Source organism: Ornithorhynchus anatinus, chromosome 12, assembly GCF_004115215.2.
Source record: "Ornithorhynchus anatinus isolate Pmale09 chromosome 12, mOrnAna1.pri.v4, whole genome shotgun sequence".
Taxonomy (NCBI): domain Eukaryota; kingdom Metazoa; phylum Chordata; class Mammalia; order Monotremata; family Ornithorhynchidae; genus Ornithorhynchus; species Ornithorhynchus anatinus.
In genome coordinates, this window is record NC_041739.1 from 12,964,982 (window position 1) to 12,982,968 (window position 17,987).

A 17,987-nucleotide genomic window follows, 5' to 3' on the forward strand; every position below is an offset into this window, starting at 1 on the left:
GCCGGGGCGGGACGGGGCGGAGCTTCCCCCTTCTCCCCCCCATCGCCCGGACCACGTGACTGGGGCGGTCTCCATGGTAACCGCTGGTCGCCCGGCGGGGACGGCGACTTCCAGCGCTCACCTGCCTCCTTCCTTCCTTCCTTCCTTCCTTCCTTCCTTCCTTCCTTCCTTCCTTCCTTCCTTCCTTCCTTCCTTCCTTCCTTCCTTCGTTCTTTCGTTCATTCATTCATTCGTTCTGTCGTTCATTCATTCGTTCATTCTTTCGTTCGTTCATTCATTCGTTCATTCATTCGTTCTGTCGTTCACTCGTTCATTCGTTCATTCATTCACTCGTTTGTTCTGTCGTTCATGCATTCGTTCGTTCATTCATTCGTTCGTTCTTTCGTTCATTCATTCGTTCGTTCTGTCGTTCGTTCATTCACTCGTTCATTCATTCATTCGTTCATCCATTCATTCGTTCGTTCGTTCTTTCGTTCATTCATCCTTTCGTTCGTTAGTTCGTTCGTTCGTTCGTTCATTCATTCATTCATTCATTCATTCATTCATTCATTCACTCGTTCATTCATTCACTCATTCATTCAATCGTATTCATTGAGTGTTTACTATGTGCAGAGCACCGTGCTAAGCGCTTGGAAAGTACAATTGGGCACCATTCATTCGATAGTATTTATTGAGCGCTTGACTATGTGCCCAGCACTATGCTATGCACTTGGAAAGTACAGTTGGGCCCCATTCATTCCTTCAATCGTATTCATTGAGCGCTTACTATGTGCACAGCACTGTGTTGAGCGCTTGGAAAGTACAGTTGGGCACCATTCATTCATTCATTCATTCAATAGTATTTATTGAGCACTTACTATGTGCAGAACACTGTGCTAAGCGCTCCTGCCCAACAACAGGCTCACAGTCTGAAAATGGGGAGCAGACGAAACAGAACAAAACAAGTAATGATAACAATGATGGTATTTGTTCATTCATTCATTCATTCATTCATTCAATCGCATTTATTGAGTGCTTACTGTGTACAGAGCACTGTGCTAAGCACTTGGAAAGTACAACTGGGCAGCAGATAGAGACAATCCCTACCCAACAACAGGCTCACGGTCTAAAAAGGGGGAGGCAGACAACAAAACAGAACAGAACAAAGCAAAACAACTAATGATAACAATGACGGTATTTGTTCATTCATTCATTCCATGGTGTTTATTGAGCTCTTCCTGTGTGCAGAGCACTGTCTTAAACGCTTGGAATGGACAAAGGGGCACCAGATGGAGACCATCCTTGCCCAAGGGGCCCGCAGGCTAGAAGGAGGAGACAGAAAATTAAAACAGATGGACACCAATAGCATCAAAATAGATGAGTAGAATTACAGATATCTATACTTAAGCGCTTACTATGTGCCAAGCACTGTTCTAAGCGCTGGGATAATATCCTCCAGGAGCTCACCTCCTCCAGGAGGCCTTCCCAGACTGAGTCCTCCCTTTCCCTCCACCCCTTCTTCCCTCCCCATTCCCCCCTACTCTCTCCCTCTGCTCTACTCCTTCCCCTCCCCACAGCACTTGTGTTTATTTGTATATATTATTTATTACTCTTTTTATTTGATTAATGAGGTGTATATATCTATGATTCTATTTATCTTGATGACACTGATGCTTGACTATTTATTTTCCTTTGCTGTCTGTCTCCCCCTGTTAGACTGTGAGCCCGTTGTTGGGCAGGGATTGTCTCTATCTGGTGCCAGATTGTACATTCCAAGTGCTCAGGACAGTGCTCTGCGCACAATAAGCGCTCAGTAAAGACGACTGAATGAATGAATTCTGGTATTTGCTAAGCGCTTGCTATAATAATAATAATAATTTTGGTATTTGTTAAGCGCTTACTATGTGCAGAGCACTGTTCTAAGCCCTGGGGTAGATACAGGGTAATCAGGACATCCCACGTGAGGCTCACAGTCTTCATCCCCATTTTACAGATGAGGTAACAGAGGCCCAGAGAAGTGAAGTGACTTGCCCACAGTCACCCAGCTGACAAGTGGCAGAGGCGGGATTCGAACCCATGATCTCTGACTCCCAAGCCCGGGCTCTTTCCACTGAACCACGCTGCTTCTCTATGTGCCAGGCACTGTGCTAAGCACTGAGGTGGATACAAGCCAATCGGGCTGGACATTGTCCCTTTCCCACGTACGGCTCACGGTCTCGATCCCCATTTTATAGATGGGGGAACCGAGGCCCAGAGAAGTGAAGTGACTTGCCCAAGGTCACACAGCAGACACGTCGAGGAGTCGGGATTTAGACCCCCTGACCTCCCGACTCCCAGTCCCGTGCTCTAGCCGTGCTGCTTCCCTACCCCGCCATCCCTTCCTTCCCTGGTCTCCATCCCTGTTAGAAGTGAAGAAAGTAGCCAAGCAGGATCCTCTTTCAGTAGAAAGAAAACGTAGAGAAAAGTGAAATATAAATGACAAACAGCACGTAGCGGATGGAGCACGGGCCTGGGAGTCAGGCGGACCTGGGTTCTAAACCCAGTTCTGCCACTTATTCATTCATTCAATTCATTCAATAGTATTTATTGAGCGCTTACTATGTGCAGAGCACTGTACTAAGCGCTTGGAATGTACAAATCGGTAACAGGTAGAGACAGTCCCTGCCCTTGACGGGCTTACAGTCACTTATCTGCTGTGTGACCTTGAGCCAGTCACTTCACTTCTTCGGGCCTCAGTTACCTCATCTGTAAAATGAGGATTGAGTCTACCGTGTGCCCTGTGTGGGACAGGGACCCCGTCCCTGCCCACATTCACCCTAGCACTTAGTACAGTGCCTGGCACAAAGCAGGTGCTTAATGAATACCACAGTTATTATCATTATTATTATAAATGCATTGGAGAAACGGATAGAGCATGGGCTGGGAATCGGAAGGACCCGGTTCAAATCCCAGCTCTGCCACTTGTCTGTTGTGTGACCTTAGGCAAGTCACTTCATTTCTCAGCTACCTCAGTTACCAACAAAATGGAGATTAAGACTGTGAGGCCCACGGGGGATGTGGACTATCAAACCTGACTAGCTAATAATAATAATAATAATGTTGGTATTTGCCAGTACTTGTACATAGTAATTGTTTAAAAAAATTCCCCGAAAGCATAAAAAAAATGCTACTTGAAGACTCTTTTTATTTTAGCTCCCTCTTTGTTGTTTTTTTTTAAAGGACGGGGAAACACATCACTCTTTGCTGTTGACAACCGCAGCAGCAGCAAGATTTCCGACAAGCCTACGGTGTTCCAGCTGACAAAAGAGGAAGACACATATGAGACTGAAAACTTGGTTTCTTCAACTGTCCAAATAGACCTGTTGTTTTGCTTCTCATTTACATGCCGCACGAGAAAAATATAAAGGGGCCGTGTTTGAAAACTTGGAAAACAACAAATATCCCTGTAGATAATGGTGCGGTATGACAGGGGTTTGTTATGAAAAGAAATAAAGTGAAACAGTACTCATTTTCAAGATATTGCAGGTCCAAGGACATCTGAAGTAGTCTAGATCTAAGACGTGTATTTCAGCATAATGAAGGAATCTCCCAACGAGAAGGAACGAGCCAAGGTCCCGAGACTTCTGGACTGAAAGCCTGAGAGGAAGAATTGGTTCCTGTGCTTGAGTTTTTGCGTTTCACTCCCTGTGCTCTGTGTTCCCTGCTTGTCCTGTTCAAATGTGCCCGTTGTGGGCCGGGATTGTCCGTATTTGTTGCTGAATTGTACTTTCCAAGGGCTTAGTAACGTGCTCCACGCACAGTGAGTGCTCAATAAAATACAATCGAAAGAATGAATGAAATGCAAGGAGCCAGTAAGGTGGGCAGATATCACCACCTTAGTACAATCCCTCATCCTATCCCGACTGGACGACTGCATGGGCCTCCTTTCTGACCTCCCAACCTCCTGTCTCTCCCCACTTCAGTCCATACCTCACTCCACTGAGCGGATTATCTTTCTAAAGAAACGTTCAGGGCACGTCACCCCCCTCCTCAAAGTTCTCCAGTGGTTGCCCATCCACCTCCGTATCAAACAAAAACTCTTCACTCTTGGCTTCAAAGCTCTCCATCACCTTGCCCCTCCTCACCTCACCTCCCTTCTCTCCTTCCACGTCCCAGCCCACGCACTCCGCTCCTCTGGTGCCGCTCAGCTCCTCACTGGGCCTCCATCTCGCCTGTCTCACCGTCGACCCCTGGCCACGTCCTACCTCTGGCCTGGATGGCCCTCCCTCCTCACATCTGCCAATCACTCTTTGCCCCCTTCAAAACCCTGCTGAAGACTCACCTCCTCCAAGAGGCCTTCCCAGACTAAGCCCCCTTTTCCTCAGCTCCCTCTCCATTTCGTGTCACCTCGATTCGCCCCCATGGCTCTCCCCCCTCCACCCACAGCACTTATGTATATATATAATTCTATTTATTTACATCGATACCTGTTTACTTGCTTTGATGTCTGCCTCCTCCCCACTTCCTCCCCGGCCCCAGAGTGTAAACCCGTCGTGGGCAGGGATTGTCTCTCTTTATTGCTGTATTGTACTTTCCAAGCGCTTAGTACAGTGCTCTGCCCACAGAAAGTGCTCAATAAATATGATCGAATGAATTGTCTCCAGAGACACTGCATTCTTTACCAGGTCTCTGTAAACAGGGGTGCAGCTTCTGAATTGGGAAATGTAGTATCAGGAGCTGAGACAGAAGTTGACCGGCTCATGTCCATATCTGTAATTTAATTTTTTATATCAATGTCCGTCTCCCCCCCCAGACTGTAAGCACCTTGTGGGCAGGGAATGTGTCTGTTTACTGCTGTACTGTACTCTCCCAAGTGCTTAGTACAGTCACTGCACGCTGTAAGCGCTCAATAAATATGATTGAATGAACGACTTTTAAAATAAAAATAGTGGGCGTAATAATAATAATAATAATGTTGGTATTTGTTAAGCGCTTACTATGTGCCGAGCACTGTTCAAAGCGCTGGGGTTGACACAGGGTAATCAGGTCCCATGCAGGGCTCACAGCCTTAATTCCCATTTTCCAGATGAGGTAACTGAGGCACCGAGAAGATAAGTGACTTGCCCAAAGTCACACAGCTGACAAGTGGCGGAGCCGGGATTAGAACCCATGACCACTGACTCCTAAACCCGTGCTCTTTCCACTGAGCCGTGCTGCTTCTCAAGACATCTAGTGACTTATCGGTACCCGATATGAGCCAGAGCAGCTGAGAAGAGGGCAAATGGCCACTTGGGTCATTCATTCATTCAATAGTATTTATTGAGCGCTTACTATGTGCAGAGCACTGTACTAAGCGCTTGGAATGAACAAATCGGCAACAGATAGAGACAGTTCCTGCCGTTTGACGGGCTTACAGTCTAATCGGGGGAGACGGACAGACGAGAACACCCAAGAGGTAAAGCCAGAGGGGCGGGGGGGGGTACACTTAATTTCTCTGTGCCTCGGTTTCCTCACCTGTAAAATGGAGACTGGACATTCAATAAATACCAGTAATGTTAGAGCTCACTCTCCCTCCCTCCCAGGCCGGGTCAGCTGGGTCAACTGATTGATAGGCAACACTTCGGCCCCTCTCTTTCCAGATTTGTCCTACTATGTCACTCTCAGGCTGAGAGCCTCGGGTAGAAAACAAAAAGTGGGAGAAATGGGGTGAGGAATAGGAATCCCTCAGTTCTTTGTGCATCTATTGCCAAATGGGCAACTGAGAAGCAGCATGGCCCACTGACTAAGGCATGGGCTGAAAGTCAGAGAATTGGGGTTTTAATCCCAGCTCAACATTTTGCCTGTTTGAACGTGGGCAAGTCACTTAGCTTCTCTGGGCCTCAATTGCCTCATCTGTAAAATGGGGACAAAATACCCGTTTCCCCCTCCCGTCTTCGGGGACAAGGACTGTGTCCAATCTGCTTATATTGTGCCTCCCCAAGCGCCAAGTACTATGCTTTACACAGAGTAAGCTTTTAAATACCATGAACAAATTGGGCCGATTCTGGGACAAAAACAAAAACCTCCAACGGCAAGATGCAATCTACACCAACCACTTTACCCAGGCCAATTATAGCTCAGTGTTACTTCTACTGGTAAGGTGTAACACTGACAACTTTAATGGTACTAGATTTCAACTCTCCACGTAGGATTGTTTTAAATTGGCCAATCTTCCTCAAGTTTGTTCTGCCTCAACGGCAGTAGTAGGAGTATTTATTTTGCACTAGGTACCTGGGAAGTGAAAAATAAAGACGTGACACGTTTCTTACATTCTATCGGAGGGCGGGGGCGACATCAAGTTATGTCTAACTGCAGGGCCAAAACCAACTTTGAAATACACATACACACATGTGGTACGGAGAGTGTGAGTAAGTTTATAAGTCCTAGAGTTGGTTGAAAAGTTGTCATGGCTTGGCGTGCTTCGAGCTTGTCCTCCTGACTGTAAGCTTCTTGTGGATAGGGAACACGTCTACCAAGACTCTCCTACTATACTCTCCCGAGCACTTTGGACAGTTGCCCGCACACGGTAACCACTCCAATTCCATTGATTAATTGAAATTCACTAGCAAAAGGTTTTTGAAAGAGGTGGCATTTTAGGAGGGCTTTGACTGTGGAAAGAGCCGTGATCGGTCTGATCGTTATCATCATTAACAGTATTTAATAATAATAATGTCGGTATTTGTTAAGCGCTTACTATGTGCAGAGCACTGTTTTAAGCGCCGGGGTAGATACAGGGTCATCAGGTTGTCCCACGTGACGCTCACAGTCTTAATCCCCGTTTTACAGATGAGGCAACTGAAGCACCGAGAAGTGAAGTGACTTGCCCACAATCACACAGCTGACAAGTGGCAGAGCCAGGATTCGAATCCATAATAATAATAATAATGATAATGTTGGTATTTGTTAAGCGCTTACTATGTGCAGAGCTGGGGTAGATACAGGGTCATCGGGCTGTCCCAAGTGAGGCTCAGGGTCTTCATCCCCATTTTACAGATGAGGTAACTGAGGCCCAGAGAAGTGAAGTGGCTTGCCCACAGTCAGACAGCTGACCAGTGGCAGATATGGGAATCGAACCCATGACCTCTGACTCCCAAGCCTGGGCACTTTCCACTGAGCCATACTGCTTCTCATATAATAATAATTATGTTGGTATTTGTTAAGCGCTTACTATGTGCAGAGCACTGTTCTAAGCGCTGGGGTAGATAGAGGGTCATCAGGTTGTCTCACGTGAGGCTCACAGTCTTCATCCCCATTTTACAGATGAGGTAACTGAGGCCCAGAGAAGTGAAGTGACTTGCTCACAGTCACACAGCTGACAAGTGGCAGAGCTGGGATTCAAACCCATGACCTCTGACTCCCAAGCCCGCGCTCTTTCCACTGAGCCACGCTGCTTCCCATTTATTTACTGAGCACTTACTGTGTGCAGAGCACCGTATTAAGTGCTTGGGAGAGTTCGGTGGAGTTGGTAGACACGCTTCCGGATTGTGGGGAGGGAGTTCCGATCCAGGGGAACGGCACGTGCGAAGAGACAGAGTCAAGAGAATCGAGAGCAAGGGACAGCTAGAAGGTAGGCTTGGGGTGACCAGGCGGAGAGGGGGAAAGAGAGAGAGAGAAAAAAAGTCAGGAAATAGGCCAGACTGAGAAGCAGTGTGGCCTAATGGATAGAGCACGGGCCTGGGAGTCAGAAGGTCTTGGGTTCTAAACCTGGCTCTGCTACTTGTCTGCTGTGTGACCTTGGTCAAGTCACTTAACTTCTCGGTGCCTCAGTTACCTTATTTGTAAAATGGGAATTCAGATTGTGCGACAGGGATTGTACGCAGCCTGATGAATTTGTATGTGCCCCAGCGCTTCGTACAGCGCTTGACATAGTAAGCGCTTAACACCATTAAAACAAAATAGGGGGCTAAGAGATCAGATAGGTTAGGTGGGGCAGAATGTGGAGAGCCCTGAGGCCTACTGTGTGGAGTTCTCCTTTGCTGAAAGGTCATCTTCCTGCAGAAACGATCTGGGCATGTCACTCCCCTTCTTAAACAACTCCAGTGGTTGCCTATCGACCTCCGCTCCAAACAAAAACTCCTCACTCTAGGCTTCGAGGCTCTCCGTCACCTTGCCCCTTCCTACCTCTCCTCCCTTCTCTCTTTCTACCGCCCACCCCGCACACTCCGCTCCTCCGCCGCCCACCTCCTCGCCGTCCCTCGGCCTCGCCTGTCCCGCCGTCGACCCCCGGGCCACGTCCTCCCGCGGTCCCGGAACGCCCTCCCTCCTCACCTCCGCCAAACTGATTCTCTTCCCCTCTTCAAAACCCTACTTAAAACTCACCTCCTCCAAGAGGCCTTCCCAGACTGAGCTCCCCTTCTCCCTCTACTCCCTCTACCACCCCCCCTTCACCTCTTCGCAGCTAAACCCTCTTTTCCCCCTTTCCCTCTGCTCCTCCCCCTCTCCCTTCCCATCCCCTCGGCAATGTACTCGTCCACTCAACTGTATATATTTTCATTACCCTATTTACTTCGTTAATGAAATGTACATCGCCTCGATTCTATTTAGTTGCCATTATTTTTACGAGATGTTCTTCCCTTGTCTCTATTTATTGCCATCGTTCTCGTCTGTCCGTCTCCCCCGATTAGACCGTAAGGCCGTCAAACAGCAGGAACTGTCTCTATCTGTTGCCGACTTGTTCATTCCAAGCGCTTAGTACAGTGCTCTGCACATAGTAAGCGCTCAATAAATACTATTGAATGAATGAATGAAAGGTCACAGGGCCTGTGGAAAGCTTTCAGGAGAGGAGAGACGTGGGCCAAGTGATTCCATCATCTTCATTAAACACTTCCTGATATCTCCATTCCCTTTTAGAATAGGTTCATCTGTACAATATTTGGTTGGATTCCCGAAATGGGCTATCCACTTCATTCACGAACTCGTGGTTTTAGAGTTTGAATTTACAAACGTTCTTCCCTATTTTGAAAACGCTAATACCGATGGTATTTGTTAAGCGCTCATGCCTCAAGCACTGCTCTGAGCACGGGGATAGATACGAGCTAATCACGTGGGGCACGGACCCTCATGGGGGGTCTCAGTCTAAATAGGAGGGAGGAGAGGTGCTGAATCCCCATTTTGCAGATGAGGAAACCGAGGGACAGGGAAAGTACGTGACTTGCCCAAGGTCCCACAGCCAGCCACCGGAGAAACCAGGATTAGAACCCAGAGTCCTCTGACGCCGAGGCCCGCGCTCTTTCCACTAGGCCACGCTGCAGGATACAACGAGAAGAGCGACACCTCTCTCCCTCCCTAGAGTAAATCGAGGACATCGTGAAACAAGTAATATACAAACTTTTATTCAAAGATAACAGCTCGAGAATGACAAGAGTTTTGGTCATTTTTAAAAGGGAAGTTCTGAGAATTTTCCCAGAAAAAAAGTGATATTCGATCCACAAATATAGCCACACACACAGAAAGATCTTTCCTCGGTAAATAGCAGCTAAATTTATACACAGAAAGAATTCATAAAACCATGCAAGTTCTGTTTGGTTCCGTACATTCAATATATTCATCGTAAACCCGCAGTTATGTTCATGCCAAATAGTCACCTTTTGATGAAAACTTAAGAAGACATGACCAAGATTAAATGAAAAAACAAGTGAGCATAATTGATCTTTTCTCTAAGAAACATTTTGACATATTACACCTGGCCAAATGTGCATACCATTTTTATCCTTCGGAAGTGGCATTTAAGTGTTAAGCATTGTTAAATATCAAAAAATACAACTCTGTTTTACAACGTAGTACTGGCATAATTCAAAGTACTCTGCCAATTATAAATAGTGTAATCAACTTTTAAACATTTTTAAAGGAAAGCAACCTATACACATATCTGCACACTGTTTATTATGTATCCATGTAACCAAAGATATTTTTATAAAAGCAAACAGGCATATCCCCGTCTCAGTTTGTACTACTGATGTAGGTTTAAATACCCATTCAAAAATGTACAGTTCATGAATATACATATTTTCCGGAAAGAAAAATAGACAAAATTTACTTTTACCAGAACACATCACTTCAGCCTTCTTCACAAAACAATCCTCAGGCGATCGCGTCGGATATCAATTGGTCCTTTGAAAGCAATTTTCGTCTGAAGACTTCGCAAATAAATACTGTAGTTCTCAGGTCTTATTAAAAATCCAGTCAGCTGCTGCTCGTTGCAGAAAAATCCTACGCACTTGCTTCTATCTAGAATAATCTTCAGAATCTGGTGTCTTTAATAGCAGACGATCTTGTCTTCTGCTGTGACTCAAAGTGCAGCTTCAAGTAGAGAAGTGCTAGATTCTCAGTCACTTCAAAAATACTTGCTGAAGCTTGCTTCTAGTGTATCAATCCACTGAACTCCTTTTTGTGTTCATAACGGTTTATCAATAACTGTAACACCTAACGGAGCAAACGAAGGAAACAGCATTAAGATTACGGGCATCGGTATCCCTAGCCTGCTCGTTGCGAGCAGGGGATGGGTCTGTTTACTGTTATATTATACTCTCCCCAGAGCTTAGTACAGTGCTCTGCACGCATGAAGCTCTCAATAAATCCGATTGAATGAATAAGGTGATCTAATCCACTTTCATTATGAAATAAGAACTGATGGCATTAGTCAAAATAGACTTCTGTGGTAAAGCGACGAGCACGTCTCAAACCATATAATTACTACAACTATATCACGCTCTAGAGTTTAATGTCCAGGTCACAGTCACGTTAATCGGTTTAAAGGCTCGTGTCTTACTTATCGCTGCTCCAACTCCAGCGAGGGGCGATAAAGTTATCACCCCCAAAGAATCTGGAGTGGAAAAATGGGAAAAAAAAAAAAAAACACACGCAAAAAACATTAGCTTGGCCCTAGGGTGGGTGACCATAGCCGGTTGTCCCCCCCTGCGTAACGTTATGAGGAGTCGGGCAGAAGCAGGGCCCACGACAGGGTCCTGGGTCGGAGCTCTCTCCTGCCTTGGACCTCGGCAGGGAACAGGTGCTTCGTTCGGATCCCGCCTGGCTGTGGCTACAGCCAAGCTGGGGGCTCCGGGCCCTAATCCTCTCCTCCAAGAGGCCTTCCCCAACTAGACTCTCATTTCCTTTCATTCATTCGATCGCATTTATTGAGCGCTTACTAATAGCACTATAGTAAGCGCTTGGGAAAGCACAATACAACAATAAAGACAGGTTCCCCGCCCACAACGAGCTTACGATCTAGAGGGGGAGACAGACATTAACAGAAATAAATTACAGATACCCACGTAAGTGCCGTGGTCTTCTCCCACTTCCTTGACCACATCACCCTTGCACTAGGATTTGTACCCTTTATTCAACCCTCCCTCCGTCCCAGCATTTATGTACTTGTCCTTAATTTATGAATTTATATCAACGGCTGTCTCCCGCTCTAGGCGGTCTCCTGCTTACTGTGGGCGAGGAATGTGTCCGCCGACTCTGTTATATTGTGCTCTCCCAATCATTCAGTACCGTGCTCTCTGCACACGGTAAATGCTCAATAAATACAATTGACTGATTGATTCATTGGTCCCGGCCAGGCAGGCACCCTGACATTTTCCCCAATGCTTTTTCTACTAATCTATGTGTGAGCGCTGTGTTTGTGTTTACCCACCCTGGCTCTAAGGGTGTGTTTGCTTCTGCCTCCTCAACTGCGGGTGACCTCCTGCTCAAAATGTAAAGGTCACATCTCCGGTGTTTCTACTGAACTTTGGGTTACTCAGCTAGTGCTATTAGTACAAGCAGTCCTCAGTGTAGAGACGTTTAGTATTACCATGGGTGGGAAGAGAAGCGGCATGGACTAATGGCTAGATCGTGGGCCTGGGAGTTTGAGGATCTGGGTTCTAATCCCAGCTCCACTACTTGTCTGCTATGTCACCTTGGGCAAGTCACTTAACTTCTCTGTGCCTGTGACCTCATCTATTAAATGGAGATTAAGTAATAATAATAATTATTATGGCATTTGTTAAGCGCTTATTATGTGCCAGACACTGTTGTAAGCACTGGGGGAGGTACAAGCAAACCGGGTTGGACACCATCCCATGTAGGGCTCACAGTCTCAATCCCCATTTTACAGATGAGGTAACTGAGGACCAGAGAAGCAAAGTGACTTGCCCAAGGTCATACAGCAGACAAGTGGCTGATCTGAGATAAGAACCCGCGAACTTCTGACTCCCAGGCCCGTGCTCTATCCATTACGACATGCTTCTTCCTCATTAAAACTGTGAGCCCCATGTGGGATGTGGACTGTGTCCAACCTGATTAGCTTGTAAACCTGGCTTGGAGTAACTTGCTCAACAAATACAACTCCCCCCCCCAAAAAAAAAATCACCCCCGTTTCTCTGTTTCTGCTGTACAATACATTGGTTTGGCCTCACAGCTCTAACTCCCTCAAAGGCACAAGTTCTGGGAGCAGGGGAAGAACGTTTTTACCGGGTGATATTTCTTCTTATGTTAAAGCCTAAAAAAGCTTTCTTAATTCTTCAACCAGCTCTGCTCTTTAGCTGGATTTAAAAGTCCTGGAAGAAATCTTCTGTTCCTTTCTTCTACAAGCTAAAGCTCTTCCCAGAAGCACCTTCACTTCTATTAGCCCATTTGATCTCTACAACACACTGACGAAGAAGGGCGGAACTGGAATTATTATGGGTTTACCAAGAACGCGGGAGTTAAATTCACCCCCACACACAGTCAGCCTCCAGCAGAACCAGAATGAGATACCAATATTCTTAGGACAGGATTCCAGGGTGTGCCGTTTTAAAAATTCAATCAAATATGGATTGAAAACATATCTTCTTCTGATTTTGGAACAGAGATATAACCACCAACCTTTAGTCTTAGCTACTCAGCCAGCTAAGTAGCTAAGTTTTCAGTGTGCTACTTTACCGTCTCATAAAAAATGGTAAGGAATCCAGATGAGTGTTACCTGCATAACTTCGCCCCGTGCTCATACAAGATGACACGACTGTCCATTTATCGGTTGTTGGGTTATAATATTCCACCGATGCCAAATTACAGGAGCCGTCATCACCGCCGACGACATATAATAACCCATTAACAGCACAGACGCCTAGAGAAATATAAGGAGAAATGTGAAGTCAAATCAGAAGAACAGAGAGCTCCAAGGGGGACCACGACTCTCTCCAGTTGACTTATAATCTATCTGTCCCAGTGCTGAACACACAGTAAGCCCTTAGCAAGCACCACGATCATTAATGTTCTTGGTAGCAAAACTCCAGTCTTACTTCCGGTGAGTTAGCGAGGAGGTGCTGACTTCCTTATAGGGGAGCATAGACAGGATACTAAAATTTGATCATAGTTAAAATTCTAAGTAATTATTGGGATCATATGGAAAGAAAATTTTTTACTTTTTTCTTAAAAACAGGGGAAATTTTCACTTGTATTGCAGTCTAATTTTTTCTTGAATCAAATTTTGGAAGGCAGTGTAGCTTAGTGGAAAAAGCACGGGCTTGGGAATCCAAAGGGCCTGGGTTCTAATCCCGGCTCCGCCACTTGTCTGCTTTGTGATCTTGGGCAAGTCACTTCACTTCTCTGGGCCTCAGTTACCTCATCTGTAAAACGGGGATTAAGAGTGCGAGACCCATGCGGGAGAGGGACGGTGTCCAAGTGCTCTGCACACAGTAAGCGCTCAATAAATAGGAATGAATGAATGAACTTGTTTCTACCCCAGTGCTTAGAACAGTGTTTGGCCCATAGTAAGCGCTTAGCAAGTGCCTGAACCGGGATTGTAGCTCCAAATGTTTGGCACTAGAAGGTACTGGAGAATTTAGACGGGAAGACAAATAGAGAATGGGATGAGGTTATATTTGCTGCCAAGAGTCCTGTAGATTCAGGCTATTTGAGGGCTGGGTTTTTTTTTTTTTTCATTCTGGGAATCCTCTAAAGGATTTTGTGATCTTTCATGCCCGTCAAAAATACAAAAATCAAAAACCCCTGTTTGCCTTAGAGATGCAGCTATCACTACAGTAAGACTTCGGAGCCCCATAATCCAGTCTTTCCTTTCAGTAGCATTCTCCAAAGTGCTCAGGACAGTGCTCGGCACACAGTAAGCCCTCAAAAATTCGACTGATCGATCGGTTGATTTGATAGCGCAGAATAATCGACAAGTTGGCTAATCATTCTTGCAGGGCAGCTTTGTCCCCATCTCTGGATCTGGACTGAGGGTGCAGAACTGCAGTAATTGCTCATGCCTACCAAGGAGGTTAGATCCAACATTAGGCCTGGAGAGGGAACATAGTGCGGCTCAACTGTAAAAAATAAATGGTGGTATTTGTTAAGTGCTTACTATGTGTAAAGCACTGTTCTAAGCGCTGGGGGATACAAGGTGATCAGGTTGTCCCGTGTGGGGCTCACAGTTTTAATCCCCATTTTGCAGATGAGGTCACTGAGGCCCAGAGAAGTGAAGTGACTTGCCCAAAGTCACACTTGCCCAAAGTCCCGGTGGAGCCGGGATTAGAACCCATGATCTCTGACTCCCAAACCCGGGCTCTTTCCACTGAGCCACGCTGCTTGATTATCAGTGCATGCATGAAAACAACTGAGTCCTGTTTGGTGAGGAATAGACTTGAGCGTGGACTGTTTGTTAAATGGTTGAAGAATGAAAACGACTGAAGTCAGTGAACTTCCCTGTCACAGTAGACTACACATGTTTTTCTAATATTTATAGAGGGCTTTGATGTAAACAATGTTGCAGAGAGAGAGAGAGAGAGAGAGAGGGAGAGAGAATGGCCTTTAGCTCCTTTCCCTACCATGATGACTCCAAAATACACAAAACACATTATTATAGCTGTGCTCCAAATTCTGAACCTGAAATTAATTAAGTCCAAGAAATGCCCCACACCAACTCCCATCTTTTAAGTAGAATCCTCTAAAACGGCTCGTCCAAGAGCTCTGGTGGGATTCGGCTTTTAGCCGTCTCCAGTCTTCAGATTTTTTTTCCAGAACCTTCTGAGTTAGGGGACTAAGGTCAATTATACTGAATGAGTAAAACTTGCAGATGAACCCTAACTGAATCCCCGCCACATATTTCACCAAAACTTCCATTAGTATTAATACTGACTGAACGGCGTTTCATTCTATCCTTTACCCAGCTTTGGTGGAGAGGCTAATGAGAAGCGAATGGTCGAAAAAACAAAAGTAGAAGGGAAGCAATCATTTCCTAGATAATTAAGAGTTAACTGCAGGTTGGCTTTGCCTTCTGCGGGCAGAAAGATAATGGGAAATGCTATTTTCCTTTGCTGCATATTTTAAGGGAAAGTCAGTTCTTTATCTGATTTCTGAAAATGTGCCCTTTTTTGAAACCCAAATACGCACCTGCATTTCTCCTGCACATGTTCATATCTGCAACTTGCCTCCACGAGTTACCGGCAGGATCATACACTTCCACACTTTTTCTTACCAATGGACCATCGTGACCGCCTACGGCGTACAATAGGTTGTTTAACACACCAACACCTACGAAAACATAAATAAAATCAAACTGCACAACGAGGATAATAAAGAAACACACAGACTAAATTCCAGACACTAGACAGCATGATCTAATAGAAGAATTAGTAGGGGTTTTAATTCCGGCTCCTCCGACTGCCTGTTATTTTACCTTTGTCAAATCACAGCCTCCCTCTATTTCAGGTTCCACATCAGGAAAGTGGGGACAAAATACCTGTTCTTCCTCCCTGTGATCCCCAGGAGCAACAGGGATGGTGTCTCATCTGATTACCGGGTATCAACCCCCAGTGTTCAGCACACAGGAAGCATTTTATAAATTCTATTATCATCATCATCATCATCATCATCTAAATAGCAGTCCGCCATGCGTGTGCTACATGCCAAGTTGAGCCCAAAGTTGCGAAGAAGTTGTGATTCACCAGACAGGGAAAATTTACAAAGGTTTCGATAACAGCTTACTGCTATCCTAGAAAATCAGCATGCCATTAAACAGAATAAAAAGAATCTTGATGAATATGGAAGAGAAATCAAAAGAAGGGGGAAGAAACTTTTCGTACTTGGCATTCCAAAGACACATTTCCCCCAAGCAGAACGTATTTTTGGGCTGGTGATTTAAAAGGATCCATTACCGGTACAATGCCAGCGACATTTAACGAGCAAGGCAACGTCATTCGAATCAGTATGCCATCTTTTTCGGATTATCTAGAGGGATGCCAACTGAATCATTTCACTTGTTCATCCCCATTAAGTCCTCTTCTATTTCAACGGCTAAATTTGGTTCAGACTCACCTGCTCCGCTGCGCCTTGTACTCATTTCTGCAATGTAGGTCCACTCATTTGTTCCAGAGTTATAGCATTCTACTGTACTAAGACACTGCCGCGATGCCCCATCATAGCCACCTACAGCATACAGCAGACCTGGAAACAGGATCATCAAAATGTTGAGATAGTAAAACTTTAATCTTCTTGCAGCGTTTTTTTTGTGGTTTTTTTTTTTTTTTGCTTTCAGGAACTTCACTTCCATCTTAAAACTATTTTAAACGTGTTTTCAGTGAGCGTTTAATGGCACCGGCAACGAATACGCACTGAATATGATGTTTAATACAGTGCTCCGCACACAGAAAGCACTCAATAAAAACCATCAATTGAGTAGCTCCCTTACATTCCTTTTGCAGGAGGCCAAGGAGTTTCAACAAGCACACATTCACACCACAGTATCTTGTGCATGGACCTAAAGTTTGCAACTTCCAGAATAACCAACGGATCAGGCTCTTTTTGATTGTGTATTAATGCCGTAATTGCTCTCTTCAAAGGATAAATGACAGATGAAATGGGATGGTCTACAAGGTCCTGGACCTAGGACTGATTTAATATCTTTCACCTGCGACCCTGACAATAGAATAGAAAATACGGTCATTAGGATTTTCCTGATTCTAGTCTGGAAGAGATGACTAGCTCCCAAAAAGGAGGGTAAAAGAATTCAAGCTGTCCTCAGCGAACTGAAGAAAAATCTGTCAAAACACTGAAAATGGTGGGGCGAGTGCAAGGTAGAATGATTAAGGAGGGGAAATAAACTTCATAAACCGAGGTAATGCTACACCTGGAGATGTAGTATTGCCAGAGACGGATCATTAAGATAAGTTTTGAAATGGAATTTGGGAAAATTTACAATATTTACCACTTTTCACTTGTGAAAAGCCCTCTACTTAGGAGGAAACCGTTAAGTTCTGAACACTAAGAGAACCCCACCTCACCATGTCAATGTACAAAAGACCACAGATGAATAGAACCTTAACGTTGTCGCCAAAGGAAGGAATTGTCAGCACACACCTCCAACAACCCCTACACCAACACTACTCCTCCTGGTGTTCATTGGTGCCACATGAAACCACTCATTAGCCTTCATGTTATATGCTTCAACCGATGATAAACCTGAAATAAGTCCAAGGACACGCTTAGTCTTTCTAAAACGAGGCAACATCGTTGCACTACACAGCCTTTATTCCTGCTTATAAAGTTTTTCCAAAGTTAAGGGTTATTCGGCAGGAACAATTTTAATGTTCCTCCTCAATGGCAAGGCTGATTAGGGCAAGGTTAAAAGGAAAGATGAAATACTTCCAGCTTTCATAGAGGTATTGTTTCTTGGTTAGGAATACTAAATGCTGGCGTGCATTTAGCATGCATTTAGCATTTAGAGAATGAATCTCCAGCAAGGTAACGAATTCATAATGGTGGAATTCCCAATATATCGACCATCGGAATTCTTACAAAATTCTTCCCAGAAATTTTGAAATCAGAAAAATCTCCTCCTTTAAATACCAAGTATGTATATGACCACCTGCTTACTATTACAAACGGATATCACGATCAGTTACGTAAGTACAGAAGGAAGACAAAAGAGAGCTTCCTCATCTGTAAAGTGGGGGTTAATAGCTGTTCTCCCTCCCGCTTCGAATGGGAGTCCCACGTGGGACAGGAACACTGTCTGTTCGGATTGCACT

The 17,987-nt window shown here is 45.2% G+C and overlaps 1 protein-coding gene and 1 long non-coding RNA gene across 3 annotated transcripts in view; one reads left to right on the forward strand and one right to left on the reverse strand.

Annotated features, from left to right (window-relative positions):
* Positions 1-17: 17 nt before the first annotated feature.
* LOC114815419 lies at positions 18-3,496 on the forward strand. Its single transcript, XR_003763181.1, has 2 exons — positions 18-76; positions 3,199-3,496. It is a non-coding gene; the product is annotated as an uncharacterized LOC114815419 (long non-coding RNA).
* Positions 3,497-9,307: 5,811 nt separating this feature from the next.
* Positions 9,308-17,987, reverse strand: part of KLHL2 (kelch like family member 2) — a 79,602-nt gene continuing 70,922 nt past the window's right edge. The window contains exons 10-14 of one of the 2 annotated variants that reach the window (XM_029076828.1): positions 17,317-17,418; positions 16,276-16,404; positions 15,352-15,492; positions 12,944-13,087; positions 9,308-10,419 (exon numbers count right to left, since the gene is read on the reverse strand). In XM_029076828.1, coding sequence (XP_028932661.1) covers positions 10,391-10,419; positions 12,944-13,087; positions 15,352-15,492; positions 16,276-16,404; positions 17,317-17,418 — 545 coding nt within the window. In that variant the 3' untranslated portion in view covers positions 9,308-10,390. The remainder of the gene's footprint in view (positions 10,420-12,943; positions 13,088-15,351; positions 15,493-16,275; positions 16,405-17,316; positions 17,419-17,987) is intronic. The other variant, XM_029076829.2, reaches the window with a different exon arrangement.